Consider the following 17,066-nt stretch of genomic DNA (forward strand, 5'->3'; position numbering starts at 1 on the left):
GATCCAAATCAATCTGAGCAGGCATGTACCATTAAGCGGCATGCGTGCGTGCATGCAAACAATTTTAAAAAGAGCAGCACCACCCGAGTCACAACGAGACCCCCAATGTCAAGACAAAAGATGACAGGCAACCACCTACTGAACAGACAGTCAGACCACTTATTTTTTCTTATTGAAAAATGGGGTGAAAACAAAAAACTCAATATAGGTATTCCATTGAACATTGTATTTGAAGACACATTACCGAAGTGAATAAATAATGCATGCCAGAAGAAAAACGAAGTAAATTATGGGATTTCGAGAGATTAGAATTTACATATTATTTGATGTTTTTCGTTTAAGGCAGATGTTTTTTTTTGTCTTGAGTAAAGAATTTTTGAATATTTGTTATTTATGTTCGCTTTGGATATACAAAATAATAATGTATTTCTTTTCATTCACGGGACAACTTCATGGGAAGAGAGCCGGTCTTTTTTAAGGCGTGCATGAGAACACTTTGTTTTTATTATTATTTCTACATATGTATTCCTAATATATAGCGTTCAACTTTCTGAAAAAAACTTTTGTTTGACATGAAATTGAGATGGAAAATTCGTATATTGCGTCCAATAATAAATTTACCAGCTATCAGCTTATTTTATTGCAATTTACATCCGTAGCGCTTTTCAATGATTTGTAACCTTCCATTTGGGCTCGGGTATTTAATGGGGTTGCGAATTAGATTAGTAAGTATTTTTGTACTTTTAAATGTTAAATGTTGTGGTGTTTTTGACTTGACATTTAACTTATTGTTTGTTGTTTTAAGGGATCCGCAATCAGAGGATAAAAACGGGTACGTTAGACAGATTTAAGTTCTTAAATATAATTACAATTCGATTTTTAGAGCTTACAATACTTTCAGAAACTTAACCTTACAAGACGTTGTAAATACTGTCCTATAAAAATATACTGTGTAACTGAAATTTTTCATCTATACATCCTACATGTAAATTTCAGTCCTCACCTGAAAATTTTACTACTTAACTAAAACTTTTTACCTATTAGTAATATTTTTAGTTCCAAGAGCAAAAAGGCAAGTTAATAAAATCTCTTCTTATCCCTAGAACATAATTCTCTCACCGTGTAACTCAACTCGTTTTTTTTATTAAGAGAGGCCTCGACGCACAGTGGGCAAAACGCCAACTACGCCAGACATAATAAATGGCACCTCGAATAGAATTAACGTATGTATTTCGTATAAGGAACTATTCACAAAAATACTAGAAGGAATTATAGCATTCTGTTTTTTTTTTAAGTTGATCGATTTCAAATCCTCCAAGAACATGTGTACAAAGTTTCATGACGATCTGATAGATATTTTTCGAGTGAAAGCGTAGCAAACAGACTTTCATTTACATTTATAATTAGTGTAGTAGGGATGGATACACAACAACTGATACGATAGAATAGGCCCACTGTTAGTCACAATCATCTTCTCGTAAATCGAAGGTTATTAATCACCAAGCTGATAATTGAAATTCAGGATTCCACATAATGCTCGTCTTCAACGTTTCATAGTGACTTAAAATAATTATAAAACTACATATAACTTTAAAAAAATGTAACTGAAGTCTGCATTGGTATCGAATAATATAGAAAATACAAAGAACTCTGAAAAAGACACGTAAGTACCGAACCTGCATCATGTGCATACAATCCATACACAGAACCGCAAAGCCACCACGACTTACACTCAAACACTTCAAATTATTGTCCCCCTTAGAATAGGCCCAGTATAAACACACGCTAAGGTTTTCCCGAACAGATGTTCGCATCCGGATTTGTCCGGAAGACGGCACGAGCTCCGTTCTTACCTGGAACAACGAAGAAACATTTATTAATATTATCTTTGACAGGCAATCGTAAGTATTAAGAATACACCAAGTTTCCTACTTTTGCGGCGGTAGTATAAAAAATGTTAACGACTTTAGTTGAAAAGTGCCTTGTGTTCTTTCGGGATTCAGATCGATTTCAATTGCATTAAGTCCTTATGGACTGATGATATAAAAATGGCTGGCTTGAACTGGATGAGGAAGGCGGAGGATCAGTTGTTGTGACGCAATCTTGGAGAGGCCTATGTCCAGCAGTGAACCTTTATAGGCTGAATTCATAGATTGATTGAAGGGCCTTTTGAAGCTGCTGAGGTTTTTATTATATTTGTGTCCTTTTAGACCGTTTTCGAAACGATGGTAAATAATCAAAGTTCAAAATGCCGCGCGAATATGTAGCATTTCGAAATTATGCTTGATCTAAAAGTCAAGTTGTTCTTTGAGCTATATTCAGAGCGTTTTGAGCATTCACATTTTTTGGGGGTTATATTTTTCATTTCACGAATTCACCTTTTACACCAGCAGCCCAGAAAATAACAGAAAAAGTAATGAAAGAAAAGCAGACCGAATACCCACCGTTTTCCCTAATAGTCGTGCCCGCTAATGTGATTCTTAATGACAGCCAAATAAAAAAATTAACGCGAACTTTGGCAGAACAATAGCACTATTCAGGAGTAAGACGAACGTTCACTAATGACCCCTAGTTAAAATATATAGGAGTCATTACGTTTATTTAGCATTTGGTCGGACAATGGGTAGTTATAACGACCCCGGGTTTTAATGAAAACGTCTTAGAAGTCTGGTGTTTAGGGGTAAATAAGCAATGATTACATTTTGGACGATATTTTTATTCCTTATATTGCTAGACCAAGTAATACTCAATACTCAACATTTTGCAATCTACAATTTTACAATAAAATTGTCTTCAAAACTACAACTGCACAAGTTGACCAATTACAGGTCTACGTCAATCATAGTCCGTGGATAGGCTATCTATGTCATGAGTTCCTTCGTATTAAGGAAGGCACGTTAAATTGTTTGTCCCTACTGTATAGTCTGTATACGTGCATCTTTGAGAGTCGTAACGAGTAGTCATAAAATACAATCGTAAAAGGATATCGTGTTGCGCAGGTAACTGGGTTGAAGAGGTCACTTCTTGTTAAACACTAATATACAAATACTTGGCTGCATCTGGTTACACTGGAAGCTAACCCGAGCATTTTGGGAAAAGGTTAGGCTGATAAATCGTCATTGAATTTATTTGATTCAGTAGATGATTACTTAATTAGTTTTAAATTTAAATATACGATGAAAAAAAGGAACTAGATAATACATTTTTTACTACAATCTCTATAGCAATGGCGACTTAATGCCTGAGGCATATTCTATTAGCCGACTGTATTATTTCTAAAAAGTTTGCTCAAGTTTATGGAAAATAACTAAAGAATAACTTAATTCAAGTTTTCTTTGCGTTTAATTTATTTATTTTTATAGAAAAATAATAACATTACCTTCTTATTATTCTTCAATGAATATATATGTGAAGAGCGTCGTATTCAGACATTTATTTATAGAAGCCCCCGTTTTATTCCTCTAATGGATATTTGTTTACTTTTGTTCACCGAAAATGTGTTTTTCTATTAGCTAAATTGCCTCACGTAAACAGTTCTCTCTTAAATATAGAGCTTTTCATTTGTAGTTTATGTGCGGATTTAGCTGAATAGCAGCCATTTGTACAATAAAATGATACTGAAATTGGTCACAAAAATTAACATGATATTACTTATTTGTCTAAGAATTGGTATTGTATTATATTTTTTTTAAGAGAAAGTAGCGAAAACTAGCCTGATCGCTTACTGAAAACTGCTTCAAAATTGAAGTTGCAAAAAGTTGCAAAAATCCAACTGGAACCACACAAACCAACAAGAAAAGTCATCACCCCAGCATAGTTGGGAAAAGTCTAGGCCGCCTTTTCCCAACTATGTTGGGGTCGGCTTCCAAAAAGTAAGTGTATAAAAACGTGGGAAAAAAATATGTAATCATACAATGTGCAAATGAAATCGCATAATCTAAAGCTATTCCATTGAATCTATAATATTGAATACGGGATTACGATTCAATATGTATTCATGTGTCTGTATTTCTCGATTTCGATGTGGATGCAATATTTGGATATATAAATTTTGCAAGTTTTGAAAACAGATGTGGCTATACGAGAATATTTAGATATAACTGGAATAAAGCAAAGATCTATTCAGTGATATGCATAGAACAAACATACTTACATAATATAAATGTACCAAATAAGGTATTCTTGGTTTTACTATTGTATACGACCCTTGCACTAAAGCGTTTAATCCCTGTGACGCTTGCATGCGTTACACGCAATAGTTCAGTAAAAAAAGCAAAAAAGTGCAATTTCTACATATTTTTTTTACAAAGAGATGTTCAAAAATATAACAAAGATAATTCTATTTTCTTTAAGACTAAGCTTGGAGAATCCACTGACTGAAAATATAAGTCACGTTATGGGATCATAAATCATTAAGTAGCTGTAGTTTTTCATTCACCCCCTAGGGTTGAACGAAAATATTTCAACCTTGACATATTTAAAAAAATGATACATATTTTTATTCATCTAAATTTAAAAGGGATTAATTCGTGCAATACCCTATTCGTTTGCTTACTGTATTTTCCCCCTTTATGCAGTAGTTAGGTATAGTCACCTTAACTAGGGGTTTAAACGAAAAAGTCTGCTGGAAAGGCTTGCTTTAAAAACAGCTCCACAGTTAACATTATACTTTAAAAAAAGGATGGATATCATGATTTTATTTCATTATACCGATATTTTTTCGGGCCCTAAAGTATCATATAGTCATAAAAAATGTAAGGTTATGTTTTCACTACTATGTTTTTTTTAGTTTATATCAGAAGAGCATTTTGTTTAAAAAATCTTTATTGATAAATAATACCTACGTTTTATGAAACCATTTTCATGGTATTTAGGCTATAACTTTGAAAGCTCTTAAGCGCCATGTAAACCAGGGTTTTACCGCTTTCAGGGTTTTTCCTTAAGTATGGATCGTTTTACATATCATAGGTATGGTTTTCCGGTTCAACAGGACAATGGTATAGTGTGATAATTAAATTAATGTTGACAGGCAATTGAGTTGATGACTTAGAACTTCGTAAGTTTGATAGTAGCTTGACAGATACAAAAACTTTAGTCAGATTTATGTTTATGCAGCTATGAGAGATATTCAAGCGAGCGAATCCGCGAACAACAGCTAGTCATCATTCATTGGCCTAGCCTATTCCCAACTATGTTGGGGTCGGCTACCAGTCCAACCGGTTTCAGCTAAGTACCAGTGTTTTACAAGGAGCGACTGCCTATCTGACCTCCTTAACCCAGTTACCTGGGCAACACGATACCCCTTGGTTAGACTGGCTGTCAGACTTTTTTTTTCAAGCTTCTGACTACCTGTAACGACTGTCAAAGATGTTGGAATAACAGCCGGGACCCACAATTTAACGTGCCTTCCGAAACACGGAGGAACTCGTTATGACAAAGATGGTCACCCATCTACAGACCAACCGCGTCAAGCATAGCTTAACCTGTGACTGTATCAGTCATGCGGTTATAGCTTAGCCACGAGCTCCTCTGTAGTAATTCTGTAAATAAGAATACTTGAGCATCTGTGTATGTATGAGTAAGGTACATACATCAGGGTTGATAAAATTATGTTACGTCATTAATCTCCCATCCCCTGCACATGCGGGTACTTTAATTATGTATTTATAATGAATTTTTGATCTCATTTGTTTCACTATAAATATATCATCTTTTTGATACACATATACAGTCTTTTTATGTTTCCACTGCAGCGCAAAGGCCTCTATTTTTCTCTTTCAGAACTGTTATCTGACATACGGATTAAAGTTTTTTTTTTAATTTTATCATCATTGCAGGTTAGTTGGAGTCAGAACGTTGTTTGTTATTTTGTTATCGATATTATTTGGGAATAAATTAAATATTTTATTTATTTAAACACTTGTATTCAATTGTAGACCTTAACTTGCTACTTGCAATGTAAACGGTCATAAGGAAACACCATGTTTATAGTTTTTTAGCCTTTTAAGATTTTCCTACTTCTAAATAAGAGATTTTATGTTGAGTACTTATTTGTCGATGTATAAAAGTTTTAGTACTCAATAAATGCCATTCATATGAACATTCACTTCTTAACTAAGCATGAAAATGTTGTTAATTATGCATTTGTACGAACATTTTCTGATTTTAAGGTTTGTTGTGTAAACTGACTGTTATATCCTCCGTACACAAGGTAAAACAAGACTCCGATATCCGAATTTACTGTAATCGGTCAAATGCGAGTAGTCTCGCGACATTGAGGGTTCCGCACAAATAGGAACGACAATATACCAGCAAAACGAATAGATATCTATGAAAATTTCAAGCCTAGCTATCACGGTTCATAAGACCCTGGAGATACGTATAGACTGTAGTGAAATCAGTAATAATGTTCCTTGCATTAATCCAACATACACATTGTTTATACCTATCCTCATATAATAACAACGACCATAGAAAATACTTGAAGCTCAGAGTCTCGCGTTCGATTCGCTTTTCAAGTGTAATCGATGTTAACAATGATAGTCTGTCAGATGTAGACAATCACGACGTCCGAGTATTTGTATAACAATAGCAAATGTGCGGGCACCGTGAAACACTTTCTACTAAGTTGCGCAAGCGATCATGCGATTTTCGGCTAATCTTATCGATCTTATAACAACTAATGTTGATTTAAAAAAAACTGTTACGTTTAGAGAGATTGAAAAAGCATTTTTTTATAAAGTAGCTATTTATAAACTAAAAGTATTAACACGGTAAGGATTGGCCAAAGGATAGTTATAAATAAAATGTAAAGTAACAATTACTATTAAAAAAAATCGACTCCAGGACTAAGGATAATCCTATGTCGCGGAGGTTTTCACAAACATTCAATTCACATGACAAAGACAGCCTCAGGACAAGCATTCGTGGATCACACAAATGCTTGTCCTACATGGGGATCGACCCCGCGACACGTCTAGCACAGTGTAGATTTTAGATTCAAACCAACAAATATATTTGTTAAAACGATGTATAAACAACATGCTATCGATACATTTAAAATATCAAATAACCGGAGCAGCCATAGTGATTCGTTTTAGTATTTCTGGTGATTATTTTTTAATGCAATCATGAAGGGTGTCCACCCCTGCAACGTGACTGGTCAGGGATTAGGGGAATATTGAATTATACTCTTTTGTTTGTTGATTACTATTTTTTACGAAACCAAGTGGCTATCATGAGTTATGATTTTGTATTGAGCTATAAATTATTTGCTGTAATATTGTATGTACGATATGAAAGGTTCTATTACAAATGAAATAAGGTTTATCGATAAAAACTTCCTAAGAATTAATTATCTATAAAATATAGTTTAATCATGAGGACTAAGTAAAAAAGTCCTGAGGAATTTAAACGGCTACGACCTTACAATAACATATCAGATTGTAATACCTCTTTTACCTCGTAACGAATATTTACTACGACTTTTGTTCCAAACTATCGTCACAAATCAAATCGATTTCCTTGTATTAGATGTTAAACGTTTTCATACCTGTCAAGGTAACACGAAGCATTTATCTGGACAATGAATGAGGTCAATTACCTGTAACAAAAAACATATAATAAGAAATTGTTTTGTAGAACAACTTATATGTATCACGATTTAATTTTTAGACAAGGCGAGAAATATCGTGGAAGTTGCATACATTGCGGAGTCGTGCAACACTGGTATCTAATGTTAACTAACATTGCCAGCAATGTATTGCAAACTACACGATATTTATCTTGTGACGTAAATCAGCTTTAAGTTGGTCTTGACCTTCAAACGAATTTTACAACACTCAGACTCACTGGTACACTCGAAAACAGAAATGATACTTTATTTATCAAAGGCAGACAATTTTTGAAGACTCATTTAATGGAAACAAAGAGCTTTTATATGAAGTATAATCGGATTGTAATACGACAGACATTACAAAATAACAAGGGATTTCTTTTTTGTACTAAAGTCACTTAAAAACCTTTCTTTCGTAATACTTTGTTTACGAAAAAACGCTGACTTGTATTAAGTCTACTTTTGAAAGCCTTTCGAGATGGTAATCAGGTAACCATATTTCAAACATATATTTACAAATGTTTAAATGTGGGAGAAAGCTTTGCCTGATACTGGTACGACTGTACGATTCAAGATGGCTACCGTGGGATATACAACCTTCATACCAGGCAGTTATAAGCCAGAACTAATTATTAAAATGATGTATTCATAAATATGAGAACGGGAATCATGCTTGGTGTATTAGTCTTAAATATAATTGTTACTTGGTTTGTGATGCATAATATCGTTGACGAGTGACTTGATAATGTAAGTGACATAATTGTCATGAAGTATTTGATCAAAGAGTTTTAAAGACATTTATTAGTCCAGATAGTTATCATAATTTTGATCGAAGTAAGTGAATTCATATTTCCATTACCATTTTAAAAATATTTGCTTGCCTATAAGAGCCTGCTGTACCCTTGTTTTAAATGTAATGTATAAAATGAATAGCCGTTCGTTAGTCTTACTAATAAATAAACCATACTAGATTAGTACGTACTTTTAGTCTAACAATGGATTGAAGACTGGACGGCAGCAAGAAATTGTCAATACATACATGCATATCTCGTATTACACACTCCATTATTACACAATAAGAATTAAATCCTTAACAAATATCAATCCACAGATCAAACTAGTCTAATTAGATTTGATACAAAACAACTTTGACAATACTATATCTGTTATTCGTTGAGTCACTGGAGTCTGAGATTTGGTCTCCGATAGCGGTCTCTAATGAAACAAGTTTGAACTTTCTCAATACGACACCGCAATTCAAGACAACGAGTGCGCGAGTTAACTATGAACAGACGGAATTGTATGAACTTCAGTTTATTTATTGATGTGGTGTGATAATAATATCATTGAGAAGGAAGTCTTAGTAAAAGATGCTTATAGTGTTAATAGCATCCTTAACAGCACAGCATTATTATTTTATCAAGCTGACTATTACAAAAGGCATTTAAAATATTTTACAAAACTGACGTCTGAAATGTAAATGTATATAACCTTTATTAACTTTAAAATTAGGAACATGTTAAAAATTTAATATCAAGTCCAGTTTAGGTCTTGTGGAGAAAATCGATTCCGAGCTTAACCTAACACGCACCGATGGAAAACCTATCCAATCATAAACTATAATAAAAACGTAATTACTGAAAATGAGATATTAATTCACAAGTTAACAGTTTTCAATTGCGTCGTACAAACATAGCGACATATGTATCTGTCATAGCTATTAGCAATACGATATATTTACTACAAATACAAAATATTTCCTTGTTAATAAATCAGCGTTAACTATTTCAACCAAATGACGTGACTATTCCAAGTGTCATGGCGGAAAACTTTTTAAATTGGAGCTCACAAACAGGATAAATGGTGGTGTTGTATTGTTTTCAGTCTAGACATGCTGAGGTTCAAAGAATCGTGTGTTGAACTGTTCCTTGTCTTTATGACGTATAGAAAACAGTTACGTGAAAGCATAAAGTATTTTGTTGCTATATCAACAAAGTTGCATTGATACGAATGAAAGTCACTTAGTAGCATCTATGTTTATGCAAAGGTTATATTTTGTGCATATGACTTGAATGTTTGTAAAATCTCCGCGACAAAAGGATTAAATTCCTTAATGGGGATTGATTAGTAATTATCTTTTTTTTTAACATTTTAAATGCTATATATTAAAATAATATTTCTGCCGCAATTTGCATATATTCGTGTTTGTTACATAATTCCCTTGTAGCGAAAAATGTAGAGACATCAACTGGATATAGAAATTGAAACAGGACTAACTTCTTTATTTTATTCTTAAACAATACACAACATTTCGATATTTACTACAATAACAATAGCCCAATTACAATTATAAATTACTAACAAAAGCAGACAAATAAAGTACGTCTCTATAAAATTTCTGCGAATCAAACATAACCCTTTGTACCCAAGTTATGTTGGCAACCTACGCAGAATATTATTTCAGCAAGCCGCGGGCGAGACCGGTATGACTGGTAATTTACTAGACAATGTACGTTTATATATAGTTATTTATGTGCATAAAAGGGGTAAAAACAAGACTGCTCGTTGAAGAAAATATAAATGTAATTTAGATTTTTGATATGTAGTCTTCCGAAAATTGGATATAGAATGATTTTAAAAGTCTTGAAGAATTTAAATATAACGATTTCAGGGGTGGAAGGAATGTTTAATAGAAACTAAAAAGATATAATAATGAAATTAAGTTAATGCTATCACAAAAGATTAAATAAAACATTCGTAAAGCCACACAGGATAACAAAACAAGAGGTGCAAGGACCTAGAAGTGTTGTAAAAAATACAACAAAAAATCAAATTGCTATTAGCTGGTCTCCAGGCGACTGACCTTGAAGACCAGGGATGTACTGGAGAAACAATCACGAAAACGTGACTGTGTTGATTGTTATGTCCATCTAACTATAGAATAAGTATTAATTCTGATTCAAGTACTGGCTATGTGGTTAAAGACCAGAATATTGCTGGAAACAGTAAAGGAAATTTGAAATAATATTTAACTCTACTGGGCCCGAATAACATTATCATATTTCAGGCTGTGTGAAAATCAATTTAGAATCCATTAAATCCAAAAATCCATTAAAGTTTTAACAATTAAATAAATTCAACAAATAAAATACTTCTTAGTTATCTATTGCCTTAGACTTCATAAACAATTACTAGAATACAATATCCCTATAATTTCCTGTTGTATCAATTTACTTCGTAGGCTACCCGGTCATTTGCAGCTACATTCGATACAAACAACTATTAGAATCCAATCAACCATTATCAGACGAAAAAACACTTGTATTATGCCCAGTAATGGTCTAAAGATCTAGACTCAAGACTAAGAGGTCAATGATACCTGCCTATGATAAATAACCTTAAAGACAGTTTAGGCTAGTCTGGTCTTTCTTTACGTACTGAGAACTGATTATTTAAATCTATTGTTTACTCAAGTTTTTGTGAAGGTTTCTTGTAAACATAATATCATTTATTTTAGTTCTTCATTTATCATTTCGTTTTGTACAGATAGTAGTGGACGCAAGATTTGTAAAAACTGGTCAGGAAAGGAAAATATTTTTTCTAAGAAATAGGACAACGGAAAAGTTTACAGTAATAGTTTCACTATATCTTGTGTTTTTATTCAATCTCAGACATCCCTCATACTTGTGTTATAAGTAGAGAGAATTTTCTTATAAGTATTACCTTCTTAAATTGTGTTTTAGACGTAGGGCAGGGAAGATAGAGTTTGATAGCTTAGTTCCTCTTGGGTTTGGTTTCTTTTGGTATTCTTAATAACTCTTAAGGCCATCATCATATCCAGTAAGAGATGATAGGTACATACAAAACAATTACAGAGACTTTGCGGAACCACCCACATATAGCAGTAAAATGTGGATCATTAAATCCACAGAGATCCATCCCTATCAAAGTTTATTAAAATCAGTTTAGCAGTTTACCCGCAAAAGCGTTTCAAACAGTTTTGCATTTCGAATAGAACTGATTGATGACTTTACTGGACTGTATATGAATATAAACTTTAATTAATGTATTTCTTTGACTAAGCATTAGTATTGCTATTCCTGTATTCTAGACCGTTAGCCAATTTTCGAGCAATTTATACAAGTGAAAACATGACAGACGGATATTAAAGATTAACATATTATTATGGAAGCCAGTTTCAATAAAACAAGACACTTTATGCAGTTATAATTATATGCAAAATAATACGAGCTTTGTTGTGGACTTTTCCATAGTATTCTTGTGATTATTAATTTACTTGACACGCGGATACTGGTACTTTTAGAAGCGAGACAACTCGCTTCACACTGCAGTTCGTTGTCTCGCTTGCACGTAATTCTGTTTGTGTTGGTCGGCAAACAATGCAACAAATTCTTCATCATTCAATTGGAGATGGTCGTTTACTTATAATCTTTCATATAGGGTATCTTATACTAGTAAGCTAGTGTCAGACTTTTGAGAACAGTGTTAAACACAATTTATCCACTTACTTACGTACCGAGAACGAGACTCGCAACACGGTTGTTCCGAAAACCAGCTGTACAACATTCATGACACTTAACTGCAAATCATCTTCTCATTCGTTTCGCACGAAATATCGAATAATTTTATTATGAGCTAAGTATTTATGCTAAACGATTTACTAAAGACAATAAATGTTATAAAAAAACAGTCATTATATATTACAACGATTAAATCGACTTTGCAAGTGATTTTCTAACCAGGGTTGCGAAGCAAAGATTGTTTTGTAAGGACCAATAGAACTCTGTATTTCTCTAAGTAAATGATTAGAATCTTATAATAAATTTTTACACATCTCTAGTAGAATGTAACCTTAAAAAGTATTGTTCCAAGCAAATTATAGAAATTTTATGTCTCAATAAACGCCATTTATTTCTATTTAATTAAATGCAACTGCTGCCAATAAACGTCCGAGGTGTTAAGAAACAGTCCGTCGATCCTTTTACAGTAAGGCAAGCAGTTATAATAAAAATACATAATAAATAATGTAAATGAACTATCATTTCCTAGTTATGAAGCAACGTCACGAACAGAGCCAAAGGCTAAGTAAACTCACTTTGTTACGAGTATTGTAATTTAACGTCATATTTTATGGACCTGTTTACATAGGGCTAGTAGTACCAAGAAAGAGCTATCTGTGAAATTGGCCCTTATTAATATTTAGCAGAGGAGTAAATGGAAGTGCATTTTGTTCAGGCTCGTGGCATAACTCAGTTAATGATTGTGATCTTTTATTGTGATTTGATACGAACTATTTTTTTCTTCTACTACTTAGCATACATTTTAAGAATTTAAAAACTGAACTCTTGTACTAATGCTGCGCTCTGAGATGTCCTTCACCAGACTGCGAGCAGAGACCACATCATGAACCATTGTTATTTTTATTTGATTCATTTCTGTGGCCGCTATTACACAAAACGATAATAAAGTTGGTACGGGCAAAAAGATGATATCTTTTGATTTAAAAAAAAAATGTTTTTTTATAGCCTATTAATACGGAACCCTCACGGTTGAATTATCAATTTGCGAAAAATTTACACTGGTTCGTGTGCCCACTGTGGGCAGCGCAGGAGCACTTCCTCTAATTCTCTGTAGTCTATATTACATTAATACAATTATAGACTTGACATCATACCGCTTGGTTAGGCGTTAAAGTAATATTGATGCGCAATTTATTGTGATGTATTGTACTGTGGTATAAGTCAAGGTAATTTATTGAACTTTGTAATGTCCTGTAGTTTGAAACTTCTATTAACGGTCCAATTAAAGCAAAGTCGATGACCTACAGCGGCCTTGAATCAACAATATTTCCTTGGAACGTCTGACGTACAAATTCTCTATAAAATTGTACAAGTTTTTGACTCGTTCTCAGTTTGATTGTTACGCTTTTAAGCTTAAATTGTTAGAGCGATTTTTATAAAAATACAAGGAAAGCTTAGACACCAAAAAAAATAACGTATGTTTTGTCTCAATAACCGATGTTCACGCGATTAATTAAATCAACCTTCATGAAACACGACTATTGGACATAAATAACATACAAAAAAGACACAAATATTATATTGAGTTATACTATTGCTTTTTAATTAGCACATAATTGTTAAAGTTAACGATTTAATAGAGAAGCCACGTCTTACTTTCCTATTCTCAGCAACAATAACTAATTAACCCACTTGACTGGCATTCTAACTATCAGAGATAACTTTTTACTTTAACTGAGATCTTACAACTACATCTTTGAGACAAGTCTCTCTCTCGCAGGTGTGGGACAGAGATGCCACTCTACAGAGTGTAATGCGCTATCCTGCTTCAGAAACTGCAATAATCTTGCTTTAACAGGTGGTAGTAGACCTGATCATTTTACTTGTCTTTAACTGAAAGTTTAATTTTTCGTCATTAGTGACATACAGACGGATGTTGTTATTGTACTTCTACTTCTTTACTTATGTTTGAAAAAATAATTGTTCTTTATTTTGAACCTACTTTTGTAAGGTTCAAATATTACACGACTTAAGATACACATTATTAATGAATATTATATTTAATATCCTTTTCAGCGTTAAGGAATTTTAAATATTAAAAACAATTTATTCATAATGAAAAAATTGTTTGGTGTTTGGTAGACTTATTATCTTTTTAGTCTTGTTTGGATATTAGTTTCTTCAATGAAAGAAAGCTTCTTACAACTAATGCCTTATATTCAAGGTTTATTTTTATAGAGATCTGTATAAGGTTTCTATTCGACAAGGTTAAGGTTCGGTCCTTTTAGAGCCCTGGCAATAACATTGAAATTCTCCCGTCGGTTTTTATACTCATTTACACTTTACATTTATAGATGAAGTACCTTTGTAAAGATATTACAATGATGGACAGAGTATCTGAATAGTCGCTATTGTTTGTATGTCCGTTTGTATCTTATATGTACAGACTGAGGTCATATAGTTTACCATCTATTACGATATAAAATTTAATTAAAAATATAATGGATTAGAATAATTTAACCGTTTTTATGGTTGTAAAATTTCGTCCTGTTAGCTTATCGGGAAGTGCTTCAAAATTTAGTTGCAAAAATCCAGTATGAACGTAGTTAAATTGTTTTAGGGATATACACACGCGCTGGAGAAAAAAAATAAAAACAAGAATTCACACAAATGTACTAACATTAAACAGTCATAAACCAGAACATTCTAGAAGACAAAAAAAAAACAAATTCACATTAACCAAGTTAACGACATCAAGTTCAATGGCAACAACAAATCCGAATGACACATTTATCAAGCCGTGGGTGTTTACGTATATGTTAAGTAAAACAATAGTAAAAAAGCGTTGGGAGCTGTACGGTACGTGCTAGACAAAAACAGAGCTTAGCTATGCGTAGGCGCAATGTAAACTAGCGGGTCACTCGTGTCAGTGCAATAAACCACGTTAGAGCATCAACCTCTAGGCAGTTATGGTATAAAGTGACCATTAGAGGTAATAGAACGGTATTTTAATTATTTAAGTGATTGTGTGATGCTGGAAATTATTGCAGATTTTAATTTTAGTGGTGGTTAGCAAAAAAAGTTATACAGATAATATCTAAATGTATGGTGGCTGTTGCAATAAACATGATTTTTTAAACAGCATTTACTTATCTGTATAATGCCTATGTATACTATATTATTGTGTTAATGCTGATGAAAAAAAGAAAGAAGAAGAAATGCCTGCCCACACTCAACAGAAGTCTAAGATTAACATTTATTTTTGAATAACACAATTTAAAAACAAAAGCTTCACCGAATACAATATATAATTACTTTATCCTTATCCGAGATTATTCCTTGAAATACACATTTCCTTATTTACGAACAAAATAATAATTCGGTAAACAAAGTCCTTTGTTTAGTAACTCTTCCGTCAGCGTTCGGATTGATTGGAGCGGCTAATGTTGTGGTAATGTGAAATACTTCGCGGTTTTATGTAGAACGTAGGTTAACTTTGTTTATATTTGAAAAACAAAGGAGTTTAGTGTGGTTTAGGTAATGATTCAGGTATACGTAGAGCAAGTACTTGTCTAAAAGTAATGATTTCAGGTCTTAGAAATGTTATCCTTGACACAGAACAAGCTGTCATGGGATCGAACTCTTCACACGTCACGCACCGTCATTTCGGAATTTTGACCTTTACCACTCGGCTATCCGTGCAGTCGGTGCAGTCTTAGATAGGCAGTTGGCATACATGTTATATTACGATCCATTTCAAGTGAATTCAGTATCGACTGGTACCTGACTCCAATATAGCAATGCCTCCAATAGATCTTGAGAAAAAGCAAAATTTCTTTAAAAACAAAAACGGAATTTAAACCACAAGGGAAACAACAAAGTCGGTTAAAAATGTAAACAATACGATACTGTTTATCACCTAATGACACCAAACCAGGTAAACTTATCGAAATCCCATTAGTTGAAAATAAAGCAATTTCTTGGCATTCTTCCACAATATCCCAGTAAAATTTGTCCTAATAATTAAACCATGTTTACGCCCAAAACAATCACATTTCATACGCTTATAGAATTGTAACCGTTTCGTGGTATGTGCGGACAAATCAATTCGTTCAATCAATTTGAGGGACAATAAAATATCCTGTTTCCATGGCTATTTGCAAAGGTCACGATTCAATTCCACGTGGAAATCATCAATTTTGTATGTGATTATGAGATACAGAATATAGATTATTTAGGTTTAGATATTGCTGTGACCTAAAAGACCTATTGTTCTCATTCAATTGATGGGCAATAAATTACATTGTGTTGGACCTGATGGGCATATAAATTATTTTCATGATGGTAGATGGGTAAATATGATTTCTTGATATTGAATACTTGTATTCATTTTAACCAGACAAATATATATTTGTTTAAGAAATAAATTGAAAAAAATACATGTTTTAAGCAAATGAGCATCGCTGACAGTGTTATTGACAGTCACACAGTTAGTCACAGAGCTAGTCACCAAAAAGCAATATTTTCGACATGCCTGGTGTTTCCCGTATAATGTAGAAAAAACTTTTTATAATAATATATGAATAAATGTGCTTCGAGTTAGCCCAGATAACTCATTGACGTCGAAAGCCGAACTAAAGAAAACAACTTTTTTAATCCGGAAGTTTTATGAGATCAGATATTTTATTAGTCATAACTTAATAAGTTTAACGAGATTTAGTTTTATGTTTTCTGTGTAAACAGGAATCGTTGGATGTAGCAGATGGTCAACCACACCAAGATCTTGAGTTTCTTTTTATGATCGCCACTCAAGTGTAGGGCTTCGGTCGTAATGACAGCGAGGGTTAGTGACGTTAGCTTATGCAAATGTTTAATGATGTAGTTACCAGAAATATCGCGCAATTCTATTT

At 33.1% G+C, this 17,066-nt stretch overlaps 1 protein-coding gene across 1 annotated transcript in view; it reads right to left on the reverse strand.

Annotated features, from left to right (window-relative positions):
- Nucleotides 1-7,375: 7,375 nt before the first annotated feature.
- LOC113498097 (dual specificity tyrosine-phosphorylation-regulated kinase 2-like) overlaps nucleotides 7,376-17,066 on the reverse strand; it is a 61,235-nt gene continuing 51,544 nt past the window's right edge. The window contains exon 2 of the mRNA XM_026878014.1: nucleotides 7,376-7,603. Coding sequence (XP_026733815.1) covers nucleotides 7,556-7,603 — 48 coding nt within the window. The 3' untranslated portion in view covers nucleotides 7,376-7,555. The remainder of the gene's footprint in view (nucleotides 7,604-17,066) is intronic.

This window comes from Trichoplusia ni, chromosome 10 (genome assembly GCF_003590095.1).
Source record: "Trichoplusia ni isolate ovarian cell line Hi5 chromosome 10, tn1, whole genome shotgun sequence".
Lineage (NCBI taxonomy): Eukaryota > Metazoa > Arthropoda > Insecta > Lepidoptera > Noctuidae > Trichoplusia > Trichoplusia ni.